Consider the following 19496-nt stretch of genomic DNA (forward strand, 5'->3'; position numbering starts at 1 on the left):
TGAGAGCGCAGGAGTGTCCAAACTCCCCCCAAAAAAACATTGACTTTTTGCTTTCCTGCCTTTATGGGTTTTTTTTTTTTTTCAAATACACAGTATACATAAAAATAAATTAGATTAGCTTCGCTTAGCTTGACCTACACTGATGGATTGTTTTAGTGTGTTAAATAAAGATGTCAAAAGTGGCCCTTTCCTCCCAATTTTTCCATAGGCGGGCCTTGGAAGAAAAAGTTTGGACACCCCTGATAAAGGGGCTCACCTGCAGTATATCATCACTACTCATGCGACCAACACAACAAAATGGTGAACTCACTATGCAGTGGATAAGGGAGTGATCCACAATCAATCATCCTCGATGCTTTGACAGCAACCCGGTAGTCATTCTCAAGCCGCCGTATTGTCGAGGTTCTCATTCGTTTTAAGTGTGCACCGAGGATCGAGGAGGCTCCACAGACCAGCTGTAATCGAGGAACCACTGATCCTCCTCCAATAGATCACCGCAGATTTTATTTAGGATCACATCTACACTTTAACAGCATGCTACAACAAGTCAATTTCGTTCAAGCTTCATTTACTGTTACTCTTTTCCCCAGCACACTTATGTCTCTTAAGCTGAAGCTTGGCATGGAATCTTTTATCGCACACCCTGCAACTGAATGGTTTCTCGCCAGTGTGTGTTCTTGAATGCGTTGTCAAATATGATCTTTGAGTGAATCTTTTACCGCAAACTGAGCATGAAAACTGTTTCTCTCCAGTATGTGTTCTCATGTGTCTGACCAATACTGAACCGTCACTGAAAGTTAAGGTGCAGACTGAGCAGGCAAAAGGCTTCTCTCCAGTGTGGGTTCGTGTGTGTGTTTCTAAATGTCCCTTCTGAGTGAATCTTTTACCGCAAACTGAGCAGACAAAAGGTTTCTCTCCAGTGTGTGTTCTTGCATGAGTTCCCAGTTGTCCCTTCTCAGTGAATCTTTTACCACAAACTGAGCAGGCAAAAGGTTTCTCCCCAGTGTGCGTTCTTGTATGTGCGATTAAATGTCCCTTTAACGAAAATCTGTTGCCGCAAACCGAGCATTCAAACTGTTTCTCCCCAGTGTGTAAGCTCATATGTAGAACTAACTCGGAACGTTCGCCGAAACCTAAGTTGCAGACTGAGCAGAGAAAATATTTGTCTCCAGCGTGCGTTCTCGTGTGTCTTTTCAACAATAGCTTGTTGACAAAGGTTTTGTCACACTGAGAACATTTCACGCGTTTGTTGTCAGTGTGACATGTCATATCACCTTTAGGATGCTCATCAGCGTCAGAAGAGTGCGACGTTATGTCGTCACTGTCTGAAAGTGGAGCTCTGAGGTTGTCTGCTTTTGATTCTCCACGGTGGTCTCCATCCCCTTCTACTTCGTCATCATCTTCACTCTTCACAATGACAGTCAATGGAAACTTGGTGATATCAGCCTCCTGTGCTTCCTCTTTAAAGTGGAGGGTGTTTGGCTCCTCTTCCTCTTTAGTGTCAGGGGCCTGTGGCTCCTGCTCAGGACGAAGATCTGCAAAATACAACAAGACAAACACACAACACGGTTTGGTAAAGACAAGTTTTGCTGAAAATGAAGATTTTTGTGGCGGCACGTCGGACGACTGGTTAGCACATCTGCCTCGCAGTTCTGAGGTTGCGGGTTCAAATCCGGCCTCACCTGTGTGGAGTTTGCATGTTCTTCTTGTGGTTTTTTCCAGGGTCTCCCATTTCATCCCACATCTCCAAAACATGTGTGCTAGGTTAATTGAAGACTCTAAATTGCACACAGGTGTGAATGTGAGTGCGAATGATTGTATGTGCGCTGCGATTGGCTGGTGCGCTGCGATTGGCCTGCCTCTCGCCCAGTCATTTGGGATAGGCTCCACCATGCCTGTGAATGCTTTTATATAAATCTTTTGACTTGGTATGGCCAACAGAAGGTGTTTAATTTTGCATAAGCGCTCTCTCACGCACGCTCGCCATTTCAGCTACTAGTACATTGTTGTATGGTTACATATTGTATATTTCTGGGAGGCGCTTCTAATTGTTCTGTGTGCCCTTTTTTTTAACTTGGAGCAAATGTACCTTCAAGGGCCTCTGAAAAGTCATATCGACAACAAAACAAAAAATAAATGTGAACGTTAGGCCTGTCTATTGGCACCAATGAATAATAAGGACAAATTTAATACCTTGTGATGAAGATTCCATGATGAATATACATTTTGTTCAGGAATAATACTAGCTACAAGTGAGAGTAAGACGTGAACAAACCTGCTCCGTGCAACATTTCTTCAGGTTTCTTGCGTTGACGTTGTCGCTCTCGTATTCTTCTTAGAATTTTTTTTGCGACACATTTGCACGCGGTAATCCCGACACTTTCCGGTCACGGTGCTTTGCGATGTGTTGATAACAAACGCGGCTCTTTGTTAGCGGCGAGCAGGCTAAACTAAGCGAGGTCGAGAAGCTTCGACGTGACCTCACTTGAGACGAGACGGGTTTATCCAGACACAACTTTCTACTTCACGAGGACCGACTGTCAAACATTTAACGAGAATCAATGGGAAAACATCGATGCCCCCTAAACCAGAAGTCGCCTCATCAAATGAGACTAGCGGAGACAAACAAATAAATTTTACTTATCATTAACTGTATAATATTTATCCTACTCGTCTAAAAATAACATATACATATAATTTGATTCTCATCCCAGCCGCTTCACATTCGGCTGCGAACTGCTCCAATGAGAGTTGGAGGTCACGGCTCGATGAAGCCAACAGAACCACATCATCTGCAAAAAGCAGAGATGCAATACTGAGGCCACCAAACCGGACCCCCTCTACGCCTCAGCTGCGCCTTGAAATTCTATCCATAAAAGTTATGAACAGAATCGGTGACAAAGGGCAGCCTCACCGGAAACGAGTTCGATTTACTGCCGGATATGCGGACAAACTCTGACTCCGGTCGTACAGGACAGCCCGTATCAGGGGGTTCGGTACCCCATACTCCCGAAGCTCCCCCCACAGGACCACCCGAGGGACACGGTCGAATGCTTTCTCCAAGTCCACAAAACACATGAAGACTGGTTGGGCGAACTCCCATCAGAATCAGAATCAGAATCATCTTTATTTGCCAAGTATGTCCAAAACACACAAGGAATTTGTCTCCGGTAGTTGGAGCCGCTCTAGTACAACAGACAGTCAGTTTACAGAACACTTTGGGGACATAAAGACATTGACAAAAAACAATTGTGCAAAAAGATGCAGAGTCCTCGAGCACTTAGAGCAGTTCGAATGACTAATATTGGAATAGTCCGGTGCAATGACCATTCTGCAAAGGGCACTGAGACTTCAAGGAGTGTATGCGGTTTAAAGTGACGAGTAGTGCGATCATCTGGGACAATGTTGGTTGTGCAAATGTTACAGATACTCCTCAATCAGTGTGCAAATGGAGCAGATGCTACTCTGGCATGAGTGGCCAGTATTGGTCAACAACAGATATGCAAATAGTGTAGCGTGGTGAGACTACTATAGTGAGTGCAGGAGTAATATATAATTGGCCCCACAGAAATGTGACAACCAAACTCAAGTCAAAAACTGCCAGCTTATTGTAATGGAATTATAGGTTAGGTGTTTAAGAAGTTGATCGCAAGAGGGAAGAAGCTGTTGGAATGTCTACTAGTTCTAGTTTGCGTTGATCGGTAGCGCCTACCTGAGGGAAGGAGCTGGAAGAGCTGGTGACCGGGGTGCAGACGGTCCGAGAGGATTTTGCACGCCCTTGTCTTAGTTCTGGCAGCGTGCAAGTCCTCAATGGTGGGTAGGGGGGTACCGACAATCCTTTCAGCAGTTTTGATTGTCCGTTGCAGTCGGAGTTTGTCCTTTTTTGTAGCAGCACCAAACCAGACTGTGATGGAAGAACACAGGACTGATTCGATGACCGCTGTGTAGAACTGACTCAGCAGCTCCGGTGGCAGGCCGTGCTTTCTCAGAAGCCGCCGGAAGTACATCCTCTGCTGGGCCTTTTTGAGGACGGAGTTGATGTTGTTCGCCCACTTCAGGTCCCGAGAGACTGTAATTCCCAGGAACTTGAAGGTCTCGACGGTTGACACAAGGCAGCTGGACAACGTGAGGGGAAGCTGTGGGGAAGGATGCCTCCTGAAGTCCACGATCATCTCTTCAGTCTTGAGCGTGTTCAGCTCCAGGTTGTGTCGGCCGCACCACAGCTCCAGCCGCTCCGCTTCCTGTCAATATGCCGACTCGTCACCGTCCTTGATGAGGCCGATGACAGTGGTGTCATCTGCAAACTTCAGGAGCTTGACAGTCGGGTTCGCTGAGGTGCAGTCGTTCCTGTAGAGAGAGAAGAGCAGTGGAGAGAGGACACAACCTTGGGGCGCCCCAGTGCTGATGCTGCGTGTGGATGAGGTGGCCTCCCCCAGCCTGACCTGCTGTGTCATGCCCGTCAGAAAGCTGTAAATCCACTGGCAGATGGCAGGTGAGACGCTGAGCTGGGGAAGCTTGTTTGAAAGGAGTTCAGGGATGATGGTGTTGAACGCTGAGCTGAAGTCCACGAACAGGATCCTCGCGTAGGTCCCTGCACTGTCGAGCTGTTCTAGGATGAAGTGCAGTCCCATGTTGACTGCATCATCCGCAGACCTGTTCGCTTGGTAGGCAAACTGCAGGGGGTCCAGCAGGGGACCTGTGACACTCTTGAGGTGGTCCAGCACGAGACGTTCAAAGGACTTCATGACCACAGATGTCAAAGCGACAGGCCTGTAGTCATTCAGACCAGAGATTGCAGGTTTCTTTGGGACTGGAATGATGGTGGAGCGTTTGAAACAGGATGGAACTTCGCACATTTCCAAAGATCTGTTGAAGATCTGAGTGAAGACTGGAGCGAGCTGGTCCGCGCAGACTTTGAGGCAGGATGGGGACACATGGTCCGGTCCTCCCGCTTTGTTAATCTTCTGTTGTTTGAAGATGCGTCTCACATCCTCTTCATGGATGGTTAACGCAGAAGTCAGAGGTGTGGTTGTGGTCGCGGGTGCGGCCGGATGGGTGTGTGGAGTGAAACTGTCCTTTTCAATAGAAGGTATTCAAGTCGTTGGCTAGTGTGCTATTGTTCGCAGCTTGGGGGGATCGTCGCTTGTAATTAGTCAGCGATTGGAATGCATGCCTGACTGATTTTGAGTTATTCGCGCTAAACTGTTTTTCCAACTTTGCTGCATAGATCCTCTTTGCAATGTTAATTTCTTTAGTAAGCTGGTTTCTAGCTCGATTATACAGGGCCCTGTCCCCGCTCTGATATGCATCTTCCTTAGCTTGGCGAAGCTGCTTAAGTTTAGCAGTGAACCCCGGCTTGTTGTTGTTGAATGTGCGAAAAGATTTTGTTGGTACACTAACCTCTTCACAGAAACTGATATAGGATGTGACAGTGTCCGTATATTCATCCAGGCTGCCAGCTGGATCTTCAGACACTCCAGTCTGTGCAGTCTAAACAGCTTTGAAGTTCCATCTTGGCTTCATTGGTCCACTTTTTCACTGTTTTCACTGTAGGCTTCGCACATTTAAGTCGATATTAAGTGAATTAAGCAGTGATCAGACGAGCCCAGGGCTGCACGAGGTATAGCACGGTATGCGTTTATTAGCGTAGTATAGCAGTGGTCTAAAATGTTATTTTCCCTGGTAGGGCAGTCGATGTGCTTCTTGTATTTAGGGAGTTCGTGGTTGAGTTTAGCTTTGTTAAAGTCCCCGAGAATAATGAGGGGTGAGTCCGGGTGTTTTTTTTCAATTTCATTGACTTGTTCGGCGAGCGTTAGCAATGCGGCGTTCGTGTTAGCTTGCGGTGTAATATAGACTCCAGCCAGTATAAACGATGCAAACTCACGTGGGGAGTAGAATGGTTTACAGTTCAAAAACAGCCACTCCAAATGCGGGCTGCAGTGTGTGCTGAGCACCGTGACGTCCGTACACCATTTTTCGTTGATATGGAGGCATTTCCCGCCGCCCTTCGTTTTCCCCGATGATTCCATGTCGTGGTCCGCTCGATGAATGTTGAAGCCGGGAAGCGTGACGGCGCCATCGGGTACAGCGTCGCAAAGCCAGGTCTCCGTGAAGCACATGGCCGCGGAACGTCCGAAGTCTTTACTGGTCTTTAACAGAAGATGAAGCTCGTCCATTTTGTTGGGTAAGGAGCGTACATTCGCGAGGTGGATCGACGGGAACGCCAATCTGTGTCCTCTCATGCGGAGTTTCACCTGAATGCCGGCTCGTTTTCCTCTGTGGCGCCGCTTCCGCATCCATGCGCCGAAAACCGCGGACGCCGCTCCGGTGAGTAACTCGGGGAAAAAACTGAGCGGATTTTCGAAAGTTGGTGACAGAAAGTCCGGAGTAGCCTCCTTGATGGTTAGCAGGTCTTCCCTTGTGTAAGTGAGTCGTGTAAGGTCTCCAAAGACGGACGAAAAACACAAAAACAAAGACAATACTAGAGAGCGCGTTACCGAGGCGACCACACTGGTAGGCGCCATCTTGGTCTCCCATGCACCATCGAAGACCCTGCCAAGGGTGTAGAGCTGGTCCACTGTTCCACGGCCAGGACGAAAACCACACTGCTCCTCCTCAATCTGGGATTCAACTTCCCGACGGACCCTCCTCTCCAGCACCCCTGAATAGACCTTACCAGGGAGGCTGAGGAGTGTGATCCCCCTGTAGTTGGAACACACCCTTCGGTCCCCCTTCTTAAAAAGGGGGACCACCACCCCAGTCTGCCAATCCAGAGGCACTGTCCCTGATGTCCACGTGATGTTGCAGAGGCGTGTCAACCAGGACAGGCCTACAACATCCAGAGCCTTGAGGAACTCCGGGCGAATCTCATCCACCCCCGGGGCCTTGCCACCGAGGAGCTTTTTAACCACCTCGGCGACCTCAACCCCAGAGATAGGAGAACCCGCCTCAGAGAACCCAGACTCTGCTCCCTCATGGTAAGGCGTGTCGGTGGAATTGAGGAGGTCTTCGAAGTATTCTCGCCACCGACTCACAACGTCCCGAGTCGTGGTCAGCAGCGCCCCATCCCCACTATACACAGTGTTGATGGTGCACTGCTTTGCCCTCCTGAGACGTCGGATGGTGGACTAGAATTTCCTCGAAGCCGTCCGGAAGTCTTTCTCCATGGCCTCATCGAACTCCACCCTTGCCCGGGTTTTTGCTTCAGCGACCACCAAAGCTGCATTCCGCTTTGCTAGCCGGTGTCCCCCGCCTCCCCTGGAACATGAGCAAAGTTCTGTCGGAGGTGGGTGTTGAAACTCCTTCTGACAGGGGATTCCGCCAGCCGTTCCCAGCCAACCCTAACAATACGTTTGGGCCTGCCACGTCGGACCGGCATCTTCCCCCACCATCGGAGCCAACTCACCACCACGTGGTGATCAGTTGACAGCTCCGCCTCTCTCTTTCCCCGAGTGTCTAAGACATGCGGCCGCATGTCCGATGACACGACCGCAAAGTCGATCATCGAACTGAGACCTAGGGTGTCCTGGTGCCAAGTGCAGGTGCTTCCATTATGCTTGAATATGGTGTTTGTTATGGACAATCCGTGACGAGCACAGAAGTCCAATAACAGAACACTGCTCCGGTTCTGATCGGGGGGGGCCATTCCTCCCCTTCCAGGTCTCACTGTCATTGCCCACGTGAGCATTGAAGTCCCCCAGCAGAACGATGGAGTCCCTACCGGGGACGCTCTCCAATACCCCCTCCAAGGACTCCAGAAAGGGTGGGTACTCTGAACTGCTGTTTGGTGCGTAGGCACAAACAACAGTCAGGACCCGTCCCCCCACCCGAAGGCGTGAGGGAGGCTACCCTCTCGTCCACCGGGGTGAACCCCAACGTACAGGCGCCGAGCCGGGGGGCAATAAGTATACCCACACCTGCTCGGCGCCTCTCACCGTGGGCAACTCCAGAGTGGAAGAGAGTCCAACCCCTCTCGAGAGGACTGGTACCAGAGCCCAAGCTGTGTGTGGAGGCGAGTCCGACTATATCTAGTCGGAACTTCTCGACCTCACACACCAGCTCGGGCTCCTTCCCTGCCAGAGAGGTGACATTCCACGTCCCTAGAGTCAGCTTCTGTAGCCGGGGATCGGATCGCCAAGGTCCCCACCTTCGGCTACCGCCCAGCTCGCATTGCACCCGACCCCTATGGCCCCTCCCACAGGTGTTGAGCCCATGGGAAGGGGGACCCACGTTACCCTTCTGGCTGTGCTTGGCCGGGCCCCATGGGTGCAGGCCCGGCCACCAGGCGCTCTCCTTCGAGCCCCAACTCCAGGCCTGGCTCCAGAGGGGGGCCCCGTTTGACCCGCGTCCGGGCAAGGAAAACCTGAGTCCATAATTTATTTTCTTCATACGGCTTTGTCTGGTCTCTCACCAAGGATCAGTTTCCCATGGGTGACCCTGCCAGGGGCATAAAGCCCCAGACAACTTCGCTCCTAGGATCATTGGGACACACAAACCCCTCCATCACGATAAGGTGACGGCTCAAGGGGGGCTTCATCAAGCCGTGACCTCCAACTCTCATTGGAGCAGTTCGCAGCCGAGTGTGAAGCGGCTGGGATGAGAATCAGCACCTCCAAATCTGAGACCATGGTCCTCAGTCGGAAAAGGGTGGCATGCCCTCTCCAGGTCGGGGATGAGATCCTGCCCCAAGTGGAGGAGTTCAAGTATCTTGGGGTCTTGTTCACGAGTGAGGGAAGAATGGAACGGGAGATCGACAGACGGATCGGTGCAGCGTCTGCAGTGATGCGGACTTTGTATCGGTCCGTTGTGGTAAAGAAGGAGCTAAGCCGAAAGGCGAAGCTCTCAATTTACCGGTCGATCTTCGTTCCTACCCTCACCTATGGTCATGAGCTGTGGGTCGTGACCGAAAGAACGAGATCCCGGATACAAGCGGCCGAAATGAGTTTCCTCCGCAGAGTGTCCGGGCTCTCCCTTAGAGATAGCGTGAGAAGCTCGGTCATCCGGGAGGATCTCAGAGTAGAGCTGCTGCTCCTCCGCATTGAGAGGAGCCAGATGAGGTGGCTGGGGCATCTGATTCGGATGCCTCCCGGACGCCTCCCTGGTGAGGTGTTCCGGGCACGTCCCACCGGGAGGAGACCCCGGGGACGACCCAGGACACGCTGGAGAGACTACGTCCTTCGGCTGGCCTGGGAACGCCTCGGGATCCCCCCGGAAGAGATGGATGAAGTGGCTGGGGAAAGGGAAGTCTAGGCGTCCCTGCTGAAGCTACTGCCCCCGCGACCCGACCTCGGATAAGCGGTAGAAGATGGATGGATGGATGGATATAATTTGTACTATTTTCATTTGAATATTTTATTTTATCTGTCACTATTCCACTTTTGTCTTTTTCAAGGAGCTGTGGGGCGGCGCCCTAGCCCCGCCTGAAACATTAACATGGTGTTGAGTCATAATGGCCCTCTGAGGAAAACCGTACCAACAATGTGGGCCGCAGCAAAAATGAGTTTTGAAACCCCTGCGTACAATAACTATTATTAAAAAGAAACCTATTAACCAAGGTAACCTGTGCAACAAAAATGACTAGCTGTGGCTAGACAGACTGGGGTGGGGAGAACCAGAGGACGACTTTGTACAAGCCCACACAGGTCATCCGGCAACTTTAACAAGTGTCCATTCTGTGCTTTGAAATCTTTTCAATGTCTTTGTCGAATGTAGGAGACCAAAACATGTCTTTGCTCTGCTTACGAATGAGTTTTAACCTCCTTGGTGCGGTTTACTCTGGCCCTGCAGTTTGCTTATTGGTGAGGGAAAATACGAGAATACAGATTTTAAGTCCAATTGGCTATTTATATCAGTCCGAGACACAAATTGCACCCTGCCCCTAACTTGAACGCTGTGGCTTTGTGGAAGTGCAATGTCAATGTAAAGTTATCGCTGGAGTTTTGCTTCTACAAGACCACAGATAACAAATACTTTTTGGGGGAGATGTGGGATTATAAAAGTATTTTGGGCCAGATTCACCAATGTGCATAAGGAAAAGGAGTGCATTTAGGCTCCTACAATAAATACTGAATACTAACACTTTTGAAGACCTATTTATTCAGAAGCACATATTGCACACTTTTACAGCTTACCAACAGAGTCAAAGTCTTTTTACAATGTATTTAAACCTTAAATTGCTGTTGCTCTTCTCATAAAACGTGTTTCTGTTCATCTCATCTTTACAAGATCACAAGGTTCCTCACATACTGCAACTTAATGGTTTGTCACCAGTGTGCATGCTTGCGTGTTTTCTTAAATGTCCCTTCTGAGTGAATCTTTTACAGCAAACTATGCAGGCAAAAGGTTTCTCTCCAGTGTGTGTTTTTGTGTGTTCTATTAAATGTCTCTTTACAGAAAATCTTTTGTCACATAGTGAGCATGTAAAAGGTTTCTCTCCAGTGTGTGTACTTGCATGTGCTATTAAATACCGCTTTACAGAGAATGTTTTTCCGCAAAGTGAGCAGGCAAAAGGTTTCTCTTCAGTATGCGTTCTCATGTGAGTTGTTAAACTACTTTTTTGTGTTAATCTAAGGCCACAAACGGAGCAGCAAAAAGGTTTTTCCCCAGTGTGCGTTCTTATGTGTGTGTTCAAATGTCCCTGACGAGTGAAACTCTTACCACAATCTGAGCAACTGAAAGGCTTCTTTCTTGTGTGGCTAATCGTGTGCTTTTTCAAAAGCGACTCAAAGACAAAGGCTTTGTCACACTGTGAACATTCCCAGCGTTTGTTGCCCATGTGACTTGTCATATCACCTTTAGAGCGTTCATCATCAGTTTCAGGAGAGTGTGACGTTATGTCGTCACAATCTGATAGCAGAGCTGAAAGGCTGTCTGCTTGGGATCCTCCACAGTGGTCTATATCACCTTCATCATCATCTTCATCTTCACTCTTCACAATGACAGTCAGTGGAAAGTTGGTGATATCAATTTCCTCCTCTTCCTCTTTAACGTAGGCGGGATCTGGCTCCTCTTCCTTGTCAATGTCAGGGGGCTTTGGGTCGTGCTGTTCAAGATGAAGATATTCTTCACTGACGTCTGCAGGACACGAAAACACGCATTGTTGGGTGAAGCCAAACGTTGCTCAGTTAAGTCTCATTGTTGTGACTTTGAGGTTTTGCATGAAAGGAACTAGTTAATGGTGAGATATACACTTCACATTAAATGAACGTCCGGTAGATATAATGAGTAAATATTCTCTGAAAAAAAATGACGCTTCAAGATGTTTATTGCCATTCAGCTAAAGATTATTATTACCCTTTATGCAACGGGTATCTGAACACAAAATGTTGCTAGAACGCAAGTAGCCGGACCATTTAACAACACTCACAGGCATTTCTTTGTAATGCTTTACGAAGAACAACAACGATGACTGCTGCCTACTAATGAGCTGAGCGTTGAGACGTCTGAATGAACAGTACATCCCGCAGTCTTATTCTGCCCCCATGTGGCCAAAGCGTGCACACCAGAATGGGCAGCACGATTGAAGAAGTGTGGGCGGAAAAAAACCAAAACGCTTTAATTATTTTTTAGTCTATTCAGTTATGTCATTGTGTTTTTTTAATAAAGTATTAAAAAAATATATTTAAATTAGTTAGTTTATATATAAATAATAGATATAGGAATAATTGAGATGATTGTGTTTCACAAATTTAAATTGTGTGTGTAGTGGTGAGTTGATCCAAGGATGAACTGCTTTTGTTTCTTTTCTCTTTTTTTTAGTGACCGTCGGTTGTTTACTGCTTCAATATGCATCGTGGGATACACTGATCCACAAAAAGAGTATAATTAAGACACAAACACGGGAATATTGTTTAAAACTCTAAAGCACATACTATACCAGTGAGAGATGTGAACAAACCTGCTCCGTGTAAAATATCTCGAGGCTTTTTGAAAACAGCATCCAGTTGTTGACGGTCGTTCTCGTTCTCTGTCACAGATTTTGCACTCATTTCACACGACAATCATAAAACCAAGATCTCCATTTGGCGATGTGTTGACAGCAAACGTGACTCTTTTGTTAGCAGCGAGCTAAACTAAGCTAGCTGAGAAAGTTTCAACGCGCACCGAGACGAGTGAACCCGGAGACGGAGATTTAATTGATCATGTTTTACTCCAGTAAAGTCGTGATGGGTCTGACTGTCTTCAATACGTTCCGTAACTAATTCGACGACATTTATTTCGTGAAGCGCCTGTGGTTAACGCCACGTATGCGGAAGTTGTACGGCAACACCACTTGGACAAGATAAATCCCACGGGCGTCAACACGCGAATCGAGATATTACAAATACTGTGAGCGAGCGTGCTTTTCAGCAATATAGCAAAAAAAAAAAGAAAGAAAAAAAGAGTCACATTCATAATTCCCAATCTAAAAACAAGTCATCCGTTTATTACTGTCCCAAAATGCAGCACTTGATCCCTTTGTTAACCTTCTAGGGCTCGATACGGAGAGATGCAGGGGGGGGGGGGGGGGGGGGGGGAAATGTCGCTTGTGCGGCTACTACTTTGATGTTGAAACAGTGACGTTGCGACCACGCGACTGAGCAATGTCAATGCACTAAGGGAACATTTTGGCGGCGAGGGATTGTTCCGTCATTGTCTGTTCAGCTGTAACATAGTCGCGTGTCCTCTGACGAGGTATCGACACGCAAGGCCTTTCTTCCCATAGGCGTCTATAAAATGACGTCATGACGGCCTATAAGGCGTGGCCGTGCGACACGTGGTAGGACACGGGGAGGGGGAGGGGGAGGGGGACACGGGGGTTGGGGGGGGGAGTTTCTTTTTCGCAGGTTTCAATGTAAATAAAATGCAAAACGTTTTGCTATTAGTCTATTCTTATGTAGTATAGAGCGAAGGGCTGCGGGACTGTGGAGAGCAAGCGAATTAGTCACATGGCTCTCTCCATATTTGTGTGCGTCTTAATTTGTGGTCAGTGTAATATGCTAACTGTGCCTCATTTTTTTTGTGCTACGCATGTTACAGACAAGCGGGATCACGCAACTTGTTGCCCATTTTTCGTTATTTCATCACACTTGCAGGTATGTCGTTGTCATGTGAACATTCAATTATAATTGTTTTTCATGTATATGCAGGTGTTATATATATATATATATATATATATATATATATATATATATATATATATATTTTTTTTTATTTTTTTTTTATTTTTTTTGCAACCTAGATGCATTTAACATTTGGCCTGCCTGAGAGGTTGCCCATTTTTTTGTCATTTTCTCACACTTGCAGTTTACCTTTGGCCTGCCTGAGAGGAAATCAACCCCAACTGTGAAGCCACTTATGTGTCCCAATCTCGCGTAACCACCAGAACACAACGCACTGTAGTCGGATGTGCGGACCGCTCAGGCTACACTTGATGCAAACAAAATGGATGGCGTAGCGGTGAGTGGCGAAGAGGCAAGTGGGGAAGAAGCGAGTCGAGAAGAGGCGAATCCCAAAGAGGCGAGCAGGAAAGAGGCGAGTCCCAAAGAGGCGAGTCCCAAAGAGGCGAGCGGGAAAGAGGCGAGTCCCGAAAAGGCGAGTCCGAAAGAGGCGAGTCCGAAAGAGGCGAGTCGCGAAGAGGCGAGTCCCAAAGAGGCGAGCGGGAAAGAGGCGAGTCACGAAGATGCGAGCGGGAAAGAGGCGAGTGAGAAAGAGGCGAATGGGAAAGGGGCTGTGGATGCGGAGGACAGGTAATAGGATCAGTCTTGATGCGAAAGCATTCATGGTTTTTAACAGTTGCAGACAAGTGTTAGTGTATGTTATTGATCATTTGAATGCATTGCAAATTGTAAAACCTTTATTGAGCCACGGCATATATTTTATATTGTGAAAAATCTCATGGCACACAACCAAACAAAAATGTCATAAAAAGTGGGTACAACACGTACCTTCTGCCATTTAGTAGATGAGCTGTTCAGCCAGTCATATCCATCAATCCATCCATCCATCCATTTTCTACCGCTTATCCGAGGTCGGGTCGCGAGGGCAGTAGCTTTAGCAGGGACGCCCAGACTTCTCTCTCCCCAGCCACTTCATCCAGCTCTTCCGGGGGGATCCCGAGGTGTTCCCAGGCCAGCCGAAGGACGTAGTCTCTCCAGCGTGTCCTGGGTCGTCCCCGGGGTCTCCTCCCGGTGGGACGTGCCCGGAACACCTCACCAGGGAGGCGTCCGAATCAGATGCCCCAGCCACCTCATCTGGCTCCTCTCGATGGGAAGGAGCAACGGCTCTACTCTGAGATCCTCCCGGATGACCGAGCTTCTCACCCTATCTCTTAAGGGAAAGCCCGGACACCCTGCGGAGGAAACTCATTTCGGCCGCTCGTATCCGGGATCTTGTTCTTTCGGTCACGACCCACGGCTCGTAACCATAGGTGAGGGTAGGAACGTAGATCGACTGGTAAATCGAGAGCTTCGGCCTTCGGCTTAGCTCCTTCTTTACCACAACGGACTGATCCAAAGTCCGCATCACTGCAGACCCTGCACCGATACGCCTGTCGATCTCCCGTTCCATTCTTCCCTCACTCGTGAACAAGACCCCAAGATACTTGAACTCCTCCACTTGGGGCAGGATCTCATCCCCAACCCGGACAGGGCACTCCACCCTTTTCCGACTGAGGACCATGGTCTCAGATTTGGAGGTGCTGATTCTCATCCCAGCCGCTTCACACTCGGCTGCGAACTGCTCCAGTGAGAGTTGGAGGTCACGGCTCGATGAAGCCAACAGAACCACATCGTCTGCAAAAAGCAGAGATGCAATACTGAGGCCACCAAACCGGACCCCCTCTACGCCTCGGCTGCGCCTTGAAATTCTGTCCATAAAAGTTATGAACAGAATCAGTGATAAAGGGCAGCCTTGGCGGAGTCCAACCCTCACCGGAAACGAGTCCGATATGCGGACAAACTCTGACTCCGGTCGTACAGGGACCGAACAGCACATATTAGGGGGTTCAGTACCCCATACTCCCGAAGCACCCCCCACAGGACCCCCGAGGGACACGGTCGAATACCTTCTCCAAGTCCACTAAATACATGTAGACTGGTTGGGCGAACTCCCATGCACCCTCGAGGACCCTGCCAAGGGTATAGAGCTGGTCCACTGTTCCACGGCCAGGACGAAAACCACACTTCTCCTGCAGAGCCCGCGTCAGAGAACCCAGACTCTGCTCCCTCATGGGAAGGCGTGTCGGTGGAATTGAGGAGGTCTTCGACGTATTCTCCCCACCGGCTCACAATGTCCCGAGTCGAGGTCAGCAACGCACTGTCCCTACTATACACAGTGTTGACAGTGCACTGCTTCCCCCTCCTCAAAGCCATCCAGAAGTCGTTCTCCATGGCCTCACCGAACTCCTCTGGTGCCAAGTGCACGTGTGGACACCCTGATGCTTGAACATGGTGTTCGTTATGGACAATCCGTGATGAGCACAGAAGTCCAATAACAGAACACCGCTCGGGTTCTGATGTCCTTCACTGGCATAGATAAGTTCACAAGGATCCATTATTTGAGGTAGCAAAATCATTTCCAGGCCATTTAAAAGAAATAGGATTTCCTTATAGCAGATTAAGGTGCCACAATACACTGGTTGACAATCACTGTATACTGTATGTACATACTGGAATGTAAATGTCATATTAATGTGGTGCTTCTACTTGATCCCTGTTGTATTTATTCCAGCGTTCCAGACCCAAAACGTGTCAGTGCTGAGAGCATTGAAATGAGGTGAGATCTTCACACTGGCCACCCACCTGTTGGCTCGCACCGTTACAGCCGGAATACTCTCGCTGTGTTGGGAATCAAAACGTTTTATCACTGTCACGCTATCTGCAGATTGAACATTAACACTGCACTTAAATACAGGGAAAATTAGAAATACTCACACGGTGAGTCAATTCAAATGTATTTCACGTGAAAGTTGCACCTAAATGAAAGTTTCAAAGCAGTTCTTAGAAGTGAAATGCGCAACTGAATGGATGTACTGTATGAAACACAGTGGAACCTTGGTTTATATGAATAATCGGCTCCTAAAACCTCATCGTACAAAAAAAACAAAATACAACAATATAATAACGTGATATGAATCCAGTTAATCTGTTCCAGACAACAAAAAATATTACCGCCCCCAAAAATACTTTTTATGAATAACTATAATTAAGCATACAGGAAATAATGTGAAATATAGATGACTAATAAAAGGGATAACTCAACATTAAACATCACTTTGACCTTTTATTGAACGTAATATTCACAGTTAAGTCCATGCAAATCGCGGTCCCTTTAACCATGTTGTCGTCTGTTAGCGTGGAGAAAATGTTTGCAATGTCGACAAATCTATGAGTTGCGGCACAACCCAGACATGAAGCACTTTGTTTGTCTTACTTTTGTAAAATGCACTCATCTTAAAATGATACCATGTTATTATAATGTTTGCACGTGGGGAGGAAGTTTACTTGTTTTGAACATACGTTGTCAAGGTGTGACAACGTTGCGCTCTAAAGTGGCCATGCCACCCTGAAGCCTATGTCCACACGCTTGCTGTCACGTCAGACCTTTTTTCCCCTCCCCTGACCCTCCCACCGTTCTCTCCTTGATGTGCGTACACTCATGGCCGATAACGAGGCGCTCTACAGAGGCCACACCAGAAGACTATCCAAAGGGAAGATGCAGTTTTGATGTGCAGGCAAAGTTAGCATACGAACCGCATGTCGCAATTGTGCCGGATAGCCGCTAATGCGAACAAAGGTTATCAAGTTTCTTTAGAGTGGACTCATGCCGGATGCCAAGTGCGTCACGTACCCAAATAATCTGGAATACTGAAATGGTGACAAAATATTTGAATGCTAAATCTCCAGAACTGAGTACTACATAGTTAACAGTTTTCAGCAATAGCCTTTCAATGTTTATGATGTATTTCAAACACATCTCTAAATTCACTTGACTGGGTCTTTAATGAAGGACACGCTACACTGTGTCAATCAAATGCTTCTAATTCCCTCATGTCTTTTCTCTTTCTGACAGTGTATTATATGATGTTCCTGTGAGAGAAGACGAATCCAAATGCAAAGTCACGTTGTGCATGCCAGGGCAAGCGTTTTGGTGTTTCCTTGGATTTCTTATCATGTTCATTTGTATATTGAGTGGCCTCTATGTAAACAATTCCAAGTTAAATCAGTTGAAAGAACGGCTGAATTCCAGTGAAGAAAACATTCGGCTCCACATAAATATGTTACTGAACCACATTCCCCAAAAAATGGAAAGCATAGAAATACAATTGGATGGTCTGTTTCAACAGCAGCGGGAGCTGAAGGAATACCTTCGCGCTATTGACGCTGAATATTCTGGAACAGTCGTAATAAATGCAATTACGAAAATGGATGAACTACTGCGCAAGTATCACAAACTGGAGGATATGACCTCTGTTGTCGCTGAGCTGAATGCTGCGGAAGTTCTGCTACAAGAGCAACAGAAGCTGCTTTCGGAAGGGCAGGAGAAGCAAACTGACTTGATATACTTGTATTTTTGCGGTGCAGATGGAGCGGAAAAAGTACCGCTGATGTGCTGCAAGAACGGCTGGGCCAAATATGCTTCAAATTGCTACGGAATTTCTGACGGAGAAGAAACTTGGGAAGATGCCAGAGACGACTGTAAGGCCAATAACAGTGAGCTAGCTAAAATTGACAACGCTCAAGAGCAGGAGTTCCTAACCAAACTTGTTCATGCATACAAAGAAGAAAAGAAAATAAAGCCCGAAAAGATCAACACCTACGGAGCGTGGATTGGCCTGTCGGGCAAAGGAGGGCAATTCAAGTGGATAGGACAACAGCACACTCTCGACTGAAACATTTTGGGACGCTCAAAGGAGGAAGAGGAATGAAGATTGTGTGGCCATTATGCCCCCGCCTGACACGAAGGGCGCTGGCTGGTATAAAAGCTGGAATCCCCTCCTGTGCAATGAAAAGCGATACTATTTGTGTGAAAGTTGTGTGTTTTGCAAAAAGGATTCCGAAGATTCAAACTGAGGTGGTCGTGGTCAGGCAAAATGCCACCCCACCAGCATCCTTGGATGAGACTGATCAGCACCTGCTACCGGTTTCCTTTCTTTTTTGTCACGTGACAAACTGTAACTGCAAACTTGGCAGCTCCCATTGATGATGTCATAATGTCAGGACAACATTTTCTTGCTTAAAAAGGGCAATGATGGCAACCAAGTACAGTGAAGGAGGAACGATGGCAAGGGGCGCCGGCTGCTTATCGAGCTGGCGCTTCTGCGGCGTATCTTTTTGCTCATCTGATTGGCTGGTGATAGATGTGACAGATCATTTCATCCAATCACGCTCAGTGTTTTTTGGGAATTGGATCTTTCTTAGAATCACAGCTGAAATAGAACGTTTTGGAGACAAACCTGTCCTGTATATTAGGTTATACGTAGTGTAATGTATGTTTTTTTTATTTTTATTGAAACGATAGCTCGTAATTTAAAAACATACAAATGAATCAGATGTTTTAATCTGCACAAATACCTCGCTGCATAAAGTCCTGCATTGTACATAAAAGCAACTTTGTTTATTCATGAATAGGGATAAACAGCATGTGTGCCAGATTTTGCTGCAGTTCCCGACTTTGCAAATACTTGGTTAGAGTTACAGATTACGCTGTTGCAAATGTAATAGTAGTTTAATGATTTCAATTGCTTTCTCAAAGTAATATAACCAACGATTTGGATTACTTTTATTAATTTTGAATGGATGCATCAACAGGACCCTTGGAGGTTTCCTGAAAAAAAAAAAAAAAAAAAAAGTGGTTTCAAAGATAGATAATTGTTTTGGAATTAACCACATATTTGTTCTTCACAAGAATAATAAACATTAAAAAAGACAATTAAATTTTATTATTTTGATAAAAATGTTTGTTTCATTATATGTGTACAGCGTGAGGAAAACCACCATACCTTGTTGACCTAATGACAAATGTGCACAATTTAGACAATATCGCGTCATATAAAGAAGTGAATGGGAGAGGGAGTATGCTCTGTCAACGCAAGAGATTGCGTGATTTCCCAAAATGAAAAACATGGCGGCACCCCTTTCACAGTCTTGAAAAAAACAGCTACAACAAGATAAAATTTCTCTTTTTCAACGGCAGATGGTCGCTTCGTTTCTTTCTTTTTTCCTTCGCCAGCTTCGCTAGCAGCTGGTAACTTACTGAGAGCCACCTGCTATCCGCGCAGCTACGTCAACGCCAACTCGTCTCGTCATGGATGATCCGAGCCAACGTGTCGAGCTGCAAAAAAAGCTGATTCTTCCACTTCAACTGAGGTTTTGCTTGATTCGACAAGAGATACAGACGAGTGTCCTCTTTTCAATCGACAAGAAATTGCACTTGATTTGCTTCGCCAGGAGATCGCCGAACTCAGAAAGAGCTTGGAATTCACGCAACAACAAGTGAACGAGCTAGAATTAGATAAT

General features: G+C 47.2%; 3 protein-coding genes across 3 annotated transcripts; 1 reads left to right on the top strand and 2 right to left on the bottom strand.

Annotated features, from left to right (window-relative positions):
- Positions 1–57: 57 nt before the first annotated feature.
- LOC133395169 (gastrula zinc finger protein XlCGF17.1-like) lies at positions 58–1402 on the bottom strand. Its single transcript, XM_061663886.1, has one exon. It carries the CDS (start codon positions 1267–1269, stop codon positions 565–567), a length of 705 nt encoding a protein of 234 aa, XP_061519870.1. The 5' UTR covers positions 1270–1402; the 3' UTR covers positions 58–564.
- Positions 1403–10027: 8625 nt separating this feature from the next.
- Positions 10028–12234, bottom strand: LOC133418244 (gastrula zinc finger protein XlCGF7.1-like). Its single transcript, XM_061706732.1, has 2 exons — positions 11897–12234; positions 10028–11073 (listed from the first exon to the last, which is right to left on the bottom strand). The coding sequence occupies exons 1-2, from the start codon at positions 11985–11987 to the stop codon at positions 10238–10240; spliced, it is 927 nt and encodes a 308-aa protein (XP_061562716.1). The 5' UTR covers positions 11988–12234; the 3' UTR covers positions 10028–10237.
- A 1188-nt stretch (positions 12235–13422) lies between these two features.
- LOC133399412 (C-type lectin domain family 10 member A-like) lies at positions 13423–18236 on the top strand. Its single transcript, XM_061670993.1, has 3 exons — positions 13423–13727; positions 15709–15753; positions 17050–18236. Exons 1-3 carry the CDS (start codon positions 13423–13425, stop codon positions 17867–17869), a joined length of 1170 nt encoding a protein of 389 aa, XP_061526977.1. The 3' UTR covers positions 17870–18236.
- The last annotated feature ends 1260 nt before the right edge of the window (positions 18237–19496 follow it).

Source organism: Phycodurus eques, chromosome 2, assembly GCF_024500275.1.
Source record: "Phycodurus eques isolate BA_2022a chromosome 2, UOR_Pequ_1.1, whole genome shotgun sequence".
NCBI classification, from domain to species: domain Eukaryota; kingdom Metazoa; phylum Chordata; class Actinopteri; order Syngnathiformes; family Syngnathidae; genus Phycodurus; species Phycodurus eques.

What these genes read in the sequence shown, in the direction of transcription:
- LOC133399412 (XM_061670993.1), top strand. Translation starts at nt 13,423, where the DNA reads ATGGATGGCGTAGCGGTGAGTGGCGAAGAGGCAAGTGGGGAAGAAGCG. An exon ending in GCTGTGGATGCGGAGGACAG is followed by an intron (nt 13,728 to 15,708) that starts GTAATAGGATCA and finishes TATTTATTCCAG; the next exon opens with CGTTCCAGACCCAAAACGTG. An exon ending in GCTGAGAGCATTGAAATGAG is followed by an intron (nt 15,754 to 17,049) that starts GTGAGATCTTCA and finishes TCTTTCTGACAG; the next exon opens with TGTATTATATGATGTTCCTG.
- LOC133418244 (XM_061706732.1), bottom strand. Translation starts at nt 11,987, where the DNA reads ATGAGTGCAAAATCTGTGACAGAGAACGAGAACGACCGTCAACAACTG. An exon ending in AGATATTTTACACGGAGCAG is followed by an intron (nt 11,074 to 11,896) that starts GTTTGTTCACAT and finishes CGTGTCCTGCAG; the next exon opens with ACGTCAGTGAAGAATATCTT.
- LOC133395169 (XM_061663886.1), bottom strand. Translation starts at nt 1,269, where the DNA reads ATGACATGTCACACTGACAACAAACGCGTGAAATGTTCTCAGTGTGAC.